Raw genomic sequence first — 13,810 nt, 5'->3', positions numbered from 1 at the left:
CTTGACACTGTCTCTGGGTCCTTGGGAACCTGGGACAGGCTCCTGGCACTGTGTTTCAGCAGTGCCCTTTCTGTCTAGAGTGGGATATGTGCCAGTCCAATACGAAAAGCAGAAATTATGCCATCAGTGGCACCCACAATAGCACCTGACCCAAAATAGCTTCCTGGAAAAAAATAGGGAGGCTGATTAGGTTAGACAAGCCTGAAAGAGAGCAAGATGTCCAGCTGACGATTAACAGGTGTAGGTCTGGAAGCAGGGTCTATAAATCCCACGGGTGAGCTCTCCAGCCACCCTTTGGAGAAAGACAAACGGCTGCAGGGAACACTCGGGACCTGCCTTCGGTGAACCATGGGGCTCAGTGATCAGGAATGGCAGCAGGTCCTGACCATCTGGGGAAAGGTGGAGTCCGACCTCGCTGGCCATGGGCATGCCATTTTAATAAGGTAGGCAAGAAGCTTCCATCCTAAGAGTAAAGCTGAGAGCTTTTTGATGAGACACTAAGGACAGTGTATGTGGGGGCTCATGTTTGGCAGTGTTTATTTCAACAGGTTGTTTTCTTTGTTGTAGGGTGGTGGTTTTTCCATTGTTATGGATTTTGGGTTAAAAATTACTCACTGTGTAAAGTGGCTGTGCTTCTGTCTCTCCACCTGTCTATGGGTGCAAGAGCAGGCCAGTGCTGCTTTTGTCACTACCTCTGCCTCTGCTGACAAAGCTCTGCTTTGGATCCTCATTGCCCAAGCACTGTGGTGAGAAATGCTGGAGCAAATTTTATGTCCTGGGCCTTCAGATGCTCTGTAGCAAGGATGCGGAGAGGCAGGGAAGGAGAGGAAAATCACCTCTGTGACAATTTTCTCGGAATCTATTATTTCAGTAAAATTAACTGTGAAATACCTGACTGTTTCCCTCTTCCCACCTTAGCCTCACCTGGCAGAGTCCTGCCCATTCTGCTTTTTGACCAGAAATCTGGGTGGTAACACTTATCCACTTACTGATGATGAACTTGAGGTCTGGGTGTGAAAGGAGGCACATCCTTCCCCCTGCTTCCCTCCTCCAGGATTCTGATGTCAGAGTGGGAGTGCTGGCAAGGTCTCCATCCAAGATGACCCCTACCCCCATGCTGTCCTTGCAGTCCTGGACCCCCAAGTGGGGAACATCCCAGCAGCAAGTCACAGAAATGCAGTCTGGAAGGTATCTCATTGCTACAGAGTGGGAAATAACATTGGGTGGGCAGTGGATCCAGCCTGCCCTTAAAGGCCAGCAGGAGTAGAGACCTGGCAGACACTCTCTTCAGATCTCCCCCTCAGCCTGTGCTCAGTACGATGTGCTGGGAGGGTATGGACACTGAGGAGAGCAGTGGGGATGTGGCGCTCGCTCCAGGGAGAAGTTCCTATCTTAAGCATGGCTGAGGGAAGGAGCCCACACCACCAGGCAAATCCACTGTCCATTCAAAGCTTCTTCAAAGATGAGCCAAAGCAGGGAGCTGTTTTATTTACCTTCTTTATCATGGCCCAATTCAGCTGCCATTTGAAGGGGAGGGAGGGATGGGGGCAGCCTGGTGGCAATCTGGTGGCTTTCCCCTCATGCAGTCTAGAGCAGGCATGCTGGAGGGCTACTTGATGTAGCCTGTCTGAGATGGCTACTTTGTCTCTGGAAGTGCCACAAGACACTGAAAGCATTTTCCAACTGAAAAGGTAATACCATTTTTCTTACAGGTATCACAGGGCAGAGTATGTCATTAAGTAAATAGATGACACCCCTCTCCCCTGTGACTTCGTGCTCCCTAGCCAACTCAGGTCATTTCTTGTTCCTTCAACGGGTTTCTGAGGGAGGAGAGAGGCAGAGGAAGCCCAGCAGCTCTTAGTTTAGAAATGTGTCCATGTGTGCATTGTTAAAGACTTCTCAGGTAGATGTCATATCCTGGGAATATGTTTAGAAAATACTGATTCCACTGGATGTTTTCTAAAGGAAACAAAAAACCACTCTTTTGAAGAATTTTCAAGAGTCTTGGGAGTGTGTAATCTTTGGGAGACATGATTCAACCATAGCCAGACACAATGGAGGCAGATTTTTAGAAATAACTCCATCCCATTTCAAGGTGCAAGGTTTTTTAATCTCTCTGGGTAGGACAAAACCTGTGTCATGGCAAGATACAGGAGAAAAGGAAAGGCCCATAGTAGTGTGCTCAGCATCTGGTAGAGTATAGGATCCTTTGGAGACCTTTGACATGGAACGCCAGCAAAGACTAGTCACTTATTTACAGAATCTTTTTGCTGCAGAACAGCTTGTGTTTTCCATGTGCTTGAGGTATTTGTTAGCGTCATTGAAGCTATGCTTACATCATACAGTGGAGAGTCTGGACCTCATGGCAACATACTTAAGAGGAATGTCCAGTTCTAGATGGGATGCAAGCCCCAGTAGTCCCAGCATCCTTCTGAGGGGAGAGCAAGTGTGCAACCACTATACCATGAGAGGGAGGCTGGTTCTGTGGCTGAGGTCCCCATCTGGAGTGCCAGACACTGCTGCAGGTAACTTGGGTGAGCGGCTTCATGGGTGTCGGCTGCAGGACCTTGGCTGTAAAGACACCTGTTGCTTTTGCTGCTGCTTCAACTAGTTGGACTATGCCCATCAGAGGGTATAATACCTGAAAATAAACTTGTTCAAGGGAGCTGATGTCTCTCAACACCTAATTATTAGACTGCTCCTAATAACCTGGACAGGCAGAGTCCCCTTTTCACCCCTGCTCTATGACTCTGGCATGGAAAAGAGTGAAATTTCCTACTAGTTTTGTTGTCAGTGGTGTCTGCATCCTGTCTCCTAGGAAATGCAGCAGGGAGGAAGCAGGGGGGACAACACCAGCCTGGCTTTTAGCCACCCTTCCACCTGCTTGATTTCATTTGCATTTTGGGATCGGAGTGCCTGTGTATAGCAATGCGTGGCATGGCACCAGCAGGAAGGTCCCCTGCTCTTGTTACCCACTTGCTCTCAAGGACTCTCAGAAGTACTGCAGTTCCCCATGGAGGAACCACAGTGCTCACAGCTGGGATGGGCTGGGGAACAACCTAACAGAGAAAGGATGAAAAACACTGAAAACAGATTCAGAGTAGGGTCAGGTGTTTCCCTGGCTTATATACAGGCTAAAAGGAGTGATTGTGGATGGTGGTAATTCGGAGAAGATCTAAAGCATCAGAGTTCCCAGGTTAAAGTAGCCTCTACTAGCAGGCACTAGGTAAGAGAATTCTCTGGGGAGGGAAGTGTGTTATCACAGCCTTGCCTGTCCAAATACTCTGCAGTACCTGGAGCTGTTGTACCTCAGCTCTGGTCTGGATGCCAGCTCTCTGAAGTCTAATAAGTCCTTCCACTTTTGTCCACAGGCTCTTTCAGGATCACCCTGAGACCCTGGATCGCTTTGAAAAGTTCAAAGGCCTGAAGACCCCTGATCAGATGAAAGGCTCTGAAGATCTGAAGAAACATGGAGTTACTGTCCTTACGCAGCTGGGCAAAATCCTGAAGCAGAAGGGTAATCATGAGGCAGAGCTGAAGCCCTTGGCTCAAACCCATGCCACCAAGCACAAAATCCCTGTCAAATATCTGGAGGTATGCAAAAGAGCAGGGAATTTTCACGTCTGATGTGTAGTGAGTGTGTGCAAGACAGCTGTTGAGAGTTGCACTTTTACCTACTGATGGCTAGTTGGACTTCAGTGAGCTCTCCCTCAAGTCTGAAGTCTCTGTGTACAGGCATAGAAAGGGTTCATGGTATCTGAATGGTATGTGATTAGATATCCCGATCCAAACACCACATGCAGTCTGAGCAACCCGTGACAATAATAAACCAGTCCACGCAGCCTGTGTGTGCCTGGGAAACTACATTACATAAGAACTGTCATTGGCTGGACACAAGGGACATACAATTTTAGAGTAAGCCCTAGAGGATCCATTGGAGACCAAGACCCACAAAACTAAGTGCTGTACAAACACAGGGCATGAATTTTCATCTTTAATGCATGAGGCAGACAAAGAGTGGGAAGGGCCACGGTCTACTCAAGGTCATAAAGCAGATCAGCATCAGAACTAGGAACAGAGCCCAGTTCTTCTGACCAGCCCGGGCTCCTTGCATGCTAGACCTCACTGTTTCTCCAGGGACTGCGGGAAGGGCTACTGAATTAGCTCAGAGATATTTCCAGGCTCTGCAACCTATTTCTTAGACTGGCTTTTTTGAAAATAAACCTTGACTGTCCCTTCTGTTTTTCTTCCTCTCTTCACTTCCTCACAGTTCATTTCTGAAGTAATTATCAAGGTCATTGCCGAAAAACACTCTGCAGACTTTGGGGCTGATGCCCAGGCTGCGATGAAGAAGGCCCTGGAGCTGTTCCGAAATGATATGGCCAGCAAGTACAAGGAGTTCGGTTTCCAGGGTTAGCACATACGCACGGAAGGACACCACGACGGAGGCCTGGCCATGCATCTTAGAGTAGCTTCCCCAGCACTGTTTTGAACATCTCACAACTGGCTGTCCAAGATGTATGGGAAAGCTTTGATGAAAGGCCAAAAGTCACTCCAGGCAGTGTAGAGGCACCTAGAGTGATACCTGTGATAAACCATTGTTTCCTGGCTTCATATATACAAGAGAAATAATCTGCTTTCTTAGGAAGAATAATGTAAGGGGTTATCTGTGAGCTTCTGCCTATCCTATTCCCTTTTTCTTTCTCCCTCCCTGAAACCCAGTCTCATCCAAGAGGCGAATGGCATGGCCAGAGATGAAAGGATGTGGAGGAACAAGGGGAGTGTTGAAGAGTGTGGTGAATGAAAGAGTGAAGGCATGACTCAAATGGTATGAAAGGGATGTCATGATGGGAAGTAGGGGCACAGTGTCCCATTCCTCCCACAGGTGAGACTGTTAGCAGGTCACTGTGAACAGCTTCCAGCATGGTATTACCTTGATTTGTGAGTTTGAACGCAACCTGTCTGTCTCCAGGGTCTGCCAGCTTGGAAACTTGCATTAGTTGCTAAACTCACTTTCGCAAAACTATAAAGAGCAGTACTCCCTGCAATCTGTAGGTTTCTGGCAGCCGCTACTATGCTTCTGAAGTTCTGTTGCACTGGGAGGAAAGTATGTGTTTCTCAGAAAAATAAAAATTCCCACACCAGTGTCTTGTGTTGGCTCCTGGCTTTACAGGCACTCCACTGAGAAGCAGGGGAGATGGAGAAAGCAGAAAAATGTTTTGCATATGTATCCATCTGCACTGCAACTTGCAGTGCCAGTCCATGACATTGAGCAGCGTGTGGCATCTGTCTGAGCCAGGGGACTCGGGGTGCTTGGATGTCACCACGAGGTCATGACCTGGCTACTGAATTTCACAATGCAAAATGGCAGCTTAGACTCAGTGCCTCAGAGCTGAGAGAAGTGCTCCCTGACTAAAGGCCATGGCCACCGCTGTGCTGGGAGGGGAATGTGGTGAGGGAAGGCCTTTTACTTATTTACTGGGAGGTAGCATGTGCAAGCAGCTTCAGGTCGCAGCAGCAGCACAGAGCATTGCTCCCTCCAGGCAATGGAAAGCAGGGCTGCTTAGCCCAGAAGGAAGGTTGCAATGGCAGCATATGCTCTTAAGACCCAAGCCTTGATCTCTGTACTGTTTTGCACTTCTGTTGATGTGTCTCTGCAGTGCGTCCTGCACTGTGTTTACAGATAGATATGCATGTCTTCTGAGGGAGCTTAAGGGACAAACAGAGCAGCATGGCGCCCACCTCTGCCCGCTCTCCTCTCCCCATTCTGGTACCACAGTGAGGTACAAGTGACCCGATTTTACTGAGTGGGGGACAGGCTGAAGGCCACATTGTGCCTAAGCTGCCCAAGGGTTAGTCAGAAACGGTTGGAACCTGAAAAGGGGTTTTGAGTGCAAAGTCTTGACCTGACATGCAGGTTCACAGCAGACTAGCTGACTCTTTGGGAATTGTCCAGTTTCTCTGGCTGGATCTAGCCACAGGGGCAGTTGCACCCTACAGTGAGCACTGGGTTCCTCATTCCCTCCTCTTCCTATGTCCCTATCATCCAGTTCAGCATGTCAGCAGTAGGGTGCTGCAGTCTCTTCTGGCATACATGTTCAAGCTGTCTCCATGCAGAAAGCAAGGTAGATGAGCAGCTTGCTGTCCTTCTGTATATTTGCACAGGGTCGAGAGCATTCATGGCAGTGCCACATCTTGGCACAGCAGCAGGATGCTACAGAGGCAAGCAGCCGGGTCCTGCCTAGGGAAATGCGTGGAGTCAACACGGCTGCTCTTTTCCAGTATGGAGAAAGTAATGCACCTTATCTGACAGAGATAGTGTGAGGGCAAGCATGAGAAAGAAAAACGAGGTGCTCAGTACTAGGAGCTACCAGCAAGGATGGGTTCAAAGCACTCCCTGCTATCATGTATGCAATGGAGACAGGAGGAACCACCAGCTCCCTTACAAATCAGTCCTGAACCAGTGTGATCCGCTGTGTCTTTCGTGGGGGCAAAGGCCATGAAATTTCAGTCTCTGAAAGGAGAGGGAATGAATTCCATCCCAGAACAGAGCATCTCTGATTTCTTTCTCTTTACAAATCCTCACTTTACCTCTGGGAGCTTGCTTGAGGTTTCAGCCTTTCAGAGAGGGTCACAAAAGCATATGCGGTCACCTAGATGAAGTTACAGCCAGGTGGTCCCTGGCTTAACCAACTTGCTTTGTCAGACTCCAGTCTAGTCTGTCTGGCTTTGCAGGGAGGGCAACCTATCTAATTAAGGTCTAGGGTTGCCTGTCCATCACAATAAGATTTCCTGCCAGCGACAACAGGCTCTGCTTTAGGATTAAAAGCTCTGCTACGGCAGCTGCCTCTGTCAGTCTGAGTGGGACTGGAGTCATCTCTAGATATTTTTATGTAATGCAATATGGTGGAGGAGGGAGGGTTTGCATATATGTTGTGTCTAGCTACCGGCTGTTAGGTACCTGGAATAATAAATGTTGGTCTGTTGGGAGCACTGGCCCTTTGCTCTGCCTGCCTTACCCCCTTGTGTCAGTGCACTAGGGACCATCCTTAAACCTGTGCTGGTCAGGTGTTGGGTCTGATGTAGGCTTTCTGGTTGTGCCTATGGCTCAGTGAAGATGTGCAAACTGAGGTGAAACAGCAAGTTCAGACACCAATAATAGTGGAGCTATCACCAGCAGGCTCAGTGGGTTGGGATGCTTGTGGTGAAATCCACAGGTCTGCACCTTTGCTACGCTGGGTACCGAGTATGTCCTTGGCTGCACTCCTGACATAGTGTTAGCGATATATGTAATTCCCACACAGTGAGTCTATAAAGCTCTTGCAACAGCCCCTGCTTTGGGGACAGGGGAAGTTTCCAAGAGGAAAGGGTATGGTGGGGAAACAATTTTTGAGCTCCTTGCTATATTGATTCAGCATTTGTGTTGGGTCAAACTTTTCACTGTACTACTAGCATATGTAGCTTTTTTGGTTCATGTATGGGACAAAGTCCCTTAGTGGAGATAAACCGTATCGGCATAAGCCCAGAAATTTTCCAGGAATAGCTTTACCTAAGGAGGATGGGCCCCAGTGGCTTGTGCCCATCCCCCCTCCCTGTTAGCACCATTTGGTGTCACATACACGGTCCTGGTCACACAATGGGATGTGGCTTGTGTGGCTGCCAGCCTTCTTGCTCTAGCACGTCCACACTGATTACATACAGGTCAGGTTTATGGCTGTCCTATGTTTTCCCTGCAGTCCTGCAATTTATTTTATGCTAATAATGGTGTTTCTAGCAGTAGGGTTGAAAATCATCCTTGCTGCTTTGCACTTGATGTACTTCTCCCACTGTTGTGGTTTCCATTGCATGGCACCGAGCCAATGACTTGGCTGCTTTCTCTTGGGCTTCTGTGTCAAATGCCGGTGACTCATCAGGATCTCAGGCACAGGGAGCAGGACCTTGCTTCCCAGGCATTGTGCAAATGAGCCAGTCAGCCCCAGCCAGGGTGTAAAAATTCTGCAGGGTGAGCTGCCTGTCCCCCTTGTCTTTATGTCTGCCTGCTCATCCTGCCTGGCTCCAATACACCTGCCAACGTCAAGTGGCATCAAGGTGCAAATGCTGGGGACCATACTATTAATCCTGGGATCTGTCCCTTGGTCACCTCAGTGGGAGAAATGGATGGGGCTCCAGTGACTCATTATGTTAAATATTTAGCACATTAGCATGAAGCTTGTAGCATTCTTCATGTCTGCATCTCTCTGCAGGGCTAACATGAGGAAAGAGCAGGGAAGTTTCCAGTCCACATCATAGTTCATGAAAGAAATATGTCTGCTTTCTGTGTATTGAACCACAAACAGTGCCTAAAGGATGTGATGTCTATATGACACTGCAATTTAATAAGCAGACTCAAATCCTCATCTATACCACATGTTTTCAGATGAGTATTATTTTTACCATGAGCCCTATGTTTTCTGCCACCTGGTCAAAACCTGCCCTTTATGTTATGCCACTGAGGAAAATAAACCAGTGGTGGAGCCAGGTGTTTCTTTGATATAGACTTGCTTGCCCATGATGTTTTTTCCAGAAGGTACGTGGCACCAGAGCATGTCTTCCTCCTTCCTGGATTCACTCCTCTCAGGGTAGCACAAGGCTGCATCCTTTGCTTCTTCAGGCTGCACAGGGCTTAATAATCAGAGTCTGTCCTGTATCTCAAACTGAGCACACACACACACATGGATATCTATACGCAAGCACCAGGTTCTCAACATCACACCATTAGCAAAGCCCCTCTGTCCAAATCCTTCAAATTCCAGCATGCTTGTGTGTGAGCTGGTTCTTCATTTGAAAGGATGATATATATTAGTTCTCACATTGTGCTTAAATGAAGTATGGCTGTGAAACCAAGTTTTGGTAAGGTCTAACTAAGTGAGAAGACAGACTGTACAAGGACATGGCACCAGGAGAGTACTGGTAAGTAGGGGGGTGTTAATTTCACAAAGGTGTGCTGGGAGAGTCAAGGAAGCCACCTGGAACTACTGTAAGTGAGAAGAGAAACCCTAGTCAGCCTCTTTTATCCAACAGGCTAATTAGCATTTATGAATATGAAAGGGTCACAACAATGCAGCCTTCTTGACCAGCACATAAATCCCTCCCTCCCCTGTGACTGTAGGCACAACAAGCCCATCTCCCAGTCCTGTGACTTCTATAAAATCCTTATCCAAATGTCAGTAAAGGTGACCTTGTGGCTTTTTAAAGCAGTACTTTATAGTCACTTGGCTGCACTGTATCAAACTTTTTTTCCCAGTTTGGCTTTCATCACCCGTAAATATACAAACAGAATTGGCTGCTTCTACCTTACCCCTGTGGTAAGCTAGGTCAGCCAGAGGGGCTCTGGGGGTAAGACAAGCCCTGGCACGGGGCACACCAGTGTAGCTGGTAGCTGGGTGGACTAGGCGATGTGTATTTGGGATGGGGAAGGTATTGGAGTCTCCGTTCCTCCCCCCATGTCGCACAAAAAGCATTTCATGCTGAGAGAAACAGCAGTTCTGTGTCCCTGAGCCGCCCAAATGGTCACTTGGGTTATGCCCATGCCAATGCAAGTGCTGTGAGGTCAGTGGGGACAGCCTGGATGTCAGGCTATTCCACTTCATTTAAGGTATTGTCACAGATACGTGCCAGGGGGTTGTGGAGCTGGCTTACTGAGTTTGTCCAGAGCTGGTGAGAGGACGCTGTAGCTGGTATGGCTACCCTGCAATCCAGCAGTAGACATGGCCCCAGAACAGTTTTCCAGTTAACTACCTCAGGTATTAAAAATGAGTATAGCACAGATGCCCTTGCCTAGGAATTTGTGAATTTATCCCGGTTATAGGTCTGAGAAGGGGGCTGTAACAATGCTGTTACTGGTATCCAAGAAGGCTACTTTAAAGCTAATACTGGCATGTATCTTAGCTGAAGCCTTATGTCTGGAGTAGAGCTTAAAGAAAGCTATGCTTGTTTCCCATTTCCCCTCGCCAAGGAAAGCTCACTATGAATGCAGCTGTTGGGTGCCTGATCTTATTTTAGGTCGTCCTTAAAGCAGGTTCACATGTTCCAGTGACAGAATAGCTTTGTGTGGAAGACATTCTGGATTATTAGCGCTTAATTCTCTGTCTCCATGCTTACTTAACTTGTGGATCTCCTCTTATATACTCAGTGTATATAAGTAATGGTGCTTTTATTCATTGAAGTTTTTCTGTCTTTTGTCCTCCCCCAACATGTCTATCTGTTTCTTTCTTCAAGCTAAATTCCAGCATCTCACCAAAAGGGTGGAAAATTCCTGGAGCTGATACTCTCACTAAAATCTGGGATTGCTCTGCCCAGGGCTTGCATGACAGCAGGCTTGTCCTCTTAACTCTTGGTGAGCTTTTGGGTTATCTGGAGAGTTAGCTGATACGGTGTCAAAGTGGGTCTGTATTTTTTCACTCACCTCTCAGCTGGATGAGTAGCCTGGTGCCCCTTGAGGACATATTATGTCATGGTTTAACTGTGAGTTGGTTGGGGAGAAAGGAGAAAAAAAACAACAGAGCTTTGCCTAAACCAGCCATACTGTGCCCCTGCAGAGTCTGTGGCAGAGCGTGTGCTGAGCAAAAGGTTTGTACCAGGCATGCTCAGACAAGCTATACAAAGATGGAGGAAAAGCAAGCAGGGCATGCCATGTGCCATGCTTGCATTTACTCCCCTCTGAGGGCAGATGGATCTGTGAGGTCAGTAAGGAAGAAGGAAAAATTAAATGCAGGTGGGAAATGGAGGCACAATCACCTTCCCCCAAAGGCTATTTACTGCTGTCAGTGCCTTCTGAAGACCAATAGCATCATTCTGACAATCACTCTGCTGTAACGCGATGGAAGAAGTTTCCTAACACGAGATGGTAATCCATGTGCTTTTGTATGGGAGGGAAGAAATATGGACTTGGAGTTTTCTCACGGTGCTAGCAGTATGGATGTGGCAATTTCACAAAGCTGGCCCATAAATAATAAAAAAGAAACTTTTTGTGCATTTTTTTTTGCCTTGATAATAGCATGTATTGCTACCCCAGCTAATCCTCCAGCTAATTTCAGCATGTCACATTTAAAATGCTGTCCTTGTCTTTTGCCATGTTTCCTCTACAGCTGAAATGATCCCTCAGTGCACAAAGTCATCACTTTTTTTCTTTCCAGTTAAAATTCTCTGTCCCAAAATGGAGTTCTTTGTGACAGTCACAAATTGCTAGCTCATAACAAGAAGAATGATTAGAAAATAATCTTTAACATATTTCCTACTATGATTTTTCTAGTTTAGCTGTGCTGTATCTTCCTTGTCTGGTTTAGATCAGAAACTTGTTGACTACGAGTGTCATCTGGGACAAGCTCTGTTCTGATGCTTAACAGTAATTAAGAACTCTGTTTCATCCAATTTAAAATTCTCAATCTATAAAATGCACTATCTGAAACAGCACCCTTCTTGCAGCATATCTGAGTTATTTGCTATACTGTTTTTACCCTGGACCTTAGTTAGAGACCTATCTGAGCTTTCCATGTACAGTACTGTGCAATTAGCCCCATTTTACAGAGGGTAAACTGAGGTGGAGCCAGGTACCACCACACCTGTTATTTCGTGCTTCAATCATTCAGCTGTCCACTAGGCCAGGCTGCCAACTGCACGACAGAGGATGTTTCTGAACTTTTTGTGTAGGAAGACATGTGAAGTTGTGCCATCTGCCAGTAAGCAGTTCTTGCTTTGATGTGGTTGCATTTCATCAGTTGTCAAAGGACATCCTGTATGTAGACAGTTGAAACAGTGGTGTGGTGTGAATACCCAGATAGATTACAGACGGTGCACACAAAGCAAAGCAGTGTAAAGACCTTTGGGCTGAACTTGGAATTAAGTGCTCTGGAGATTAATGAACTATGGTATCACTTGGGATACTGCTAATCTTCTCGCTTCCAAAGCAAAAGGCCCTGGACTGAGATAATAAAGGACATGAATATCTAAAACAGGTTACTGGCAGAAGTGAGGTCCCTAAATCCAAGTGTATGAACCTCAAATCCTCCTCTGTAATTCTTTATGTGCTTACATTTTAACCTGTAACCCCCTCCTTGATTTCTAACATTCTGCCTCTACTATGACCTGATCTTCCACCAGGCTGGGTGTATCTAAGCCAGCTAGTGTTCATCTGCCTGAATTCATTTATAAGCCTAAGAAGTGACCTTCCTTTGCCTAATCTGGCAGAAACCAGTCATACCTTGCCCATATCTGACCTCCAGAAAATGCAGTTCCAGCCACTTTCAACCAAGAGTGTGGTTAGTGAGCAAGGTTCAGGTGCATGCCTGTTATCACGTAGATCACTCAGCTTATACTCCTCTGGTCTTTTAAAAATGAGCTGTGCCTTGAAGACCATTTTGGAAAGGGCTTGCCTTCAGGAGGACCAGGTTTGGGCAATAAATCCCTGACAGACTTGGGTGCCTAGGCTCTAAAGGAGTGGGCTTAAAAAAAAAACCAAACAACAGAGCTGGGTTTCATACTGGTTGTACTTAGATAACTCTACCCACTCAACACATTAATGTCTGAATCCTTTTTGAAACACCAAACTCTCCAGCAGTGTGCTGGAGTTCTAGGCAGGTAGCTCAGCCTTCATATAACCAGGGCTGTCTAAAAGCCTTCATATACCTTTGAGGCTGTTACTGTCTTGATGGGACCACTCCTTCCCAAAGGGAGTCTCTTTGAAAAGTAAAATGGAGACAGGAGGGAAAAAATATTTCGGTGCCTAGCATTAAATGACATACTGCAAAGCATGAAGGATTGTTTGGGAGCAACAGGCTAAGTGAGAGCCTACTATATGGTGTTCAGAGAGGGTTTTTGTTTGTTTGTGTTTGTTTGTGTTTGTTTGTTTGTTTGTTTTCTGTGAGCTATGCTTGCAACTTCCTCTCTAACCTCATTGACAGTAACATCTGGATCTACCTGCACTCACAATTCCCTATGGAAGAGAACTAGTGCAAAAGGAGAAAGGGTTTTCTTTCCTTATTGCTCTGTTTTGAGGACAGCTTGCAGCTGTGCCTGTCTGGAAGGAATTTACAGATCTCACATATGATGGTCAAGAAACATTTCCTCTCCTAACTTCATCATATCTCTGTTCATACACATAGTGGCTCATAACTGGGAAGTCTTCAGTTCTAATTCTTCTGGCAACATACAGTGAGGAAAAAATAGATAGAAATGGAAGCAATGCTTTTTCTTTCCATGTACGGTCAGGTTGGAGATGGACAATGCTGCATCCACCTCAGCAGTTAAGTGGTTAATTATATCTGTGAAGAAAAGTGTGTTAGAGCCTCTCAATGTTACAAATAGACCAAAGCAGAATAAGTAAGTGCTGCAGAGTACATAATCTTTTTAAGTACTGATGTTGGTGGGATAAGAGATAATAGCATACTCGAGACTGCATGTTAAGAGAGAGTGAGAGAGAGAGAACATACATTGCTTGTATCTTGAGGGCAGAGCATCTTAGAAATACATATAAGGAATAATCTTTCTTCGGGTATTTAATTTCACTCCTGTTGGGAGTACTTAGCTTGCAATTAAGTCTGTGATGAGAGATCGTGTGTATGGGTGTGTGTATGCATGTACAGCACAAAGCCTATTGTTAGTACACAGAACTAAATGTTTTGTTCTGGAGCCCCAAAGGTACACAGCCTCTCAGCACTCATTAATTTCAGTGGGTGTGAGGCTTTTCAAAGACCTGGATTCATACATCAATTTTTTTTTTTGCCATAGGCTTGGGACCACTCTTTTCATTCTGCTCATGATGCAGTAGAAACTT

At 46.4% G+C, this 13,810-nt stretch overlaps 1 protein-coding gene across 1 annotated transcript; it reads left to right on the top strand.

The window, feature by feature from the left end:
- Window positions 1-289: 289 nt before the first annotated feature.
- Window positions 290-4,648, top strand: MB (myoglobin). Its single transcript, XM_010072782.1, has 3 exons — window positions 290-443; window positions 3,372-3,594; window positions 4,271-4,648. The coding sequence occupies exons 1-3, from the start codon at window positions 349-351 to the stop codon at window positions 4,415-4,417; spliced, it is 465 nt and encodes a 154-aa protein (XP_010071084.1). The 5' UTR covers window positions 290-348; the 3' UTR covers window positions 4,418-4,648.
- The last annotated feature ends 9,162 nt before the right edge of the window (window positions 4,649-13,810 follow it).

This window comes from Pterocles gutturalis, unplaced genomic scaffold, assembly GCF_000699245.1.
Source record: "Pterocles gutturalis isolate BGI_N339 unplaced genomic scaffold, ASM69924v1 scaffold21776, whole genome shotgun sequence".
NCBI classification, from domain to species: Eukaryota; Metazoa; Chordata; class Aves; order Pterocliformes; family Pteroclidae; genus Pterocles; species Pterocles gutturalis.
The sequence above is the reverse complement of the archived record's forward strand: the minus strand, read 5'-3'. Positions and strand labels throughout refer to the sequence as shown.

Excerpts from the sequence above, each read along its gene's own strand:
- MB (XM_010072782.1), top strand. The coding sequence starts at position 349 with ATGGGGCTCAGTGATCAGGAATGGCAGCAGGTCCTGACCATCTGGGGA. Across the intron at positions 444-3,371 it reads GGGCATGCCATTTTAATAAG|GCTCTTTCAGGATCACCCTG; the intron begins GTAGGCAAGAAG and ends TTTTGTCCACAG. Across the intron at positions 3,595-4,270 it reads TCCCTGTCAAATATCTGGAG|TTCATTTCTGAAGTAATTAT; the intron begins GTATGCAAAAGA and ends ACTTCCTCACAG.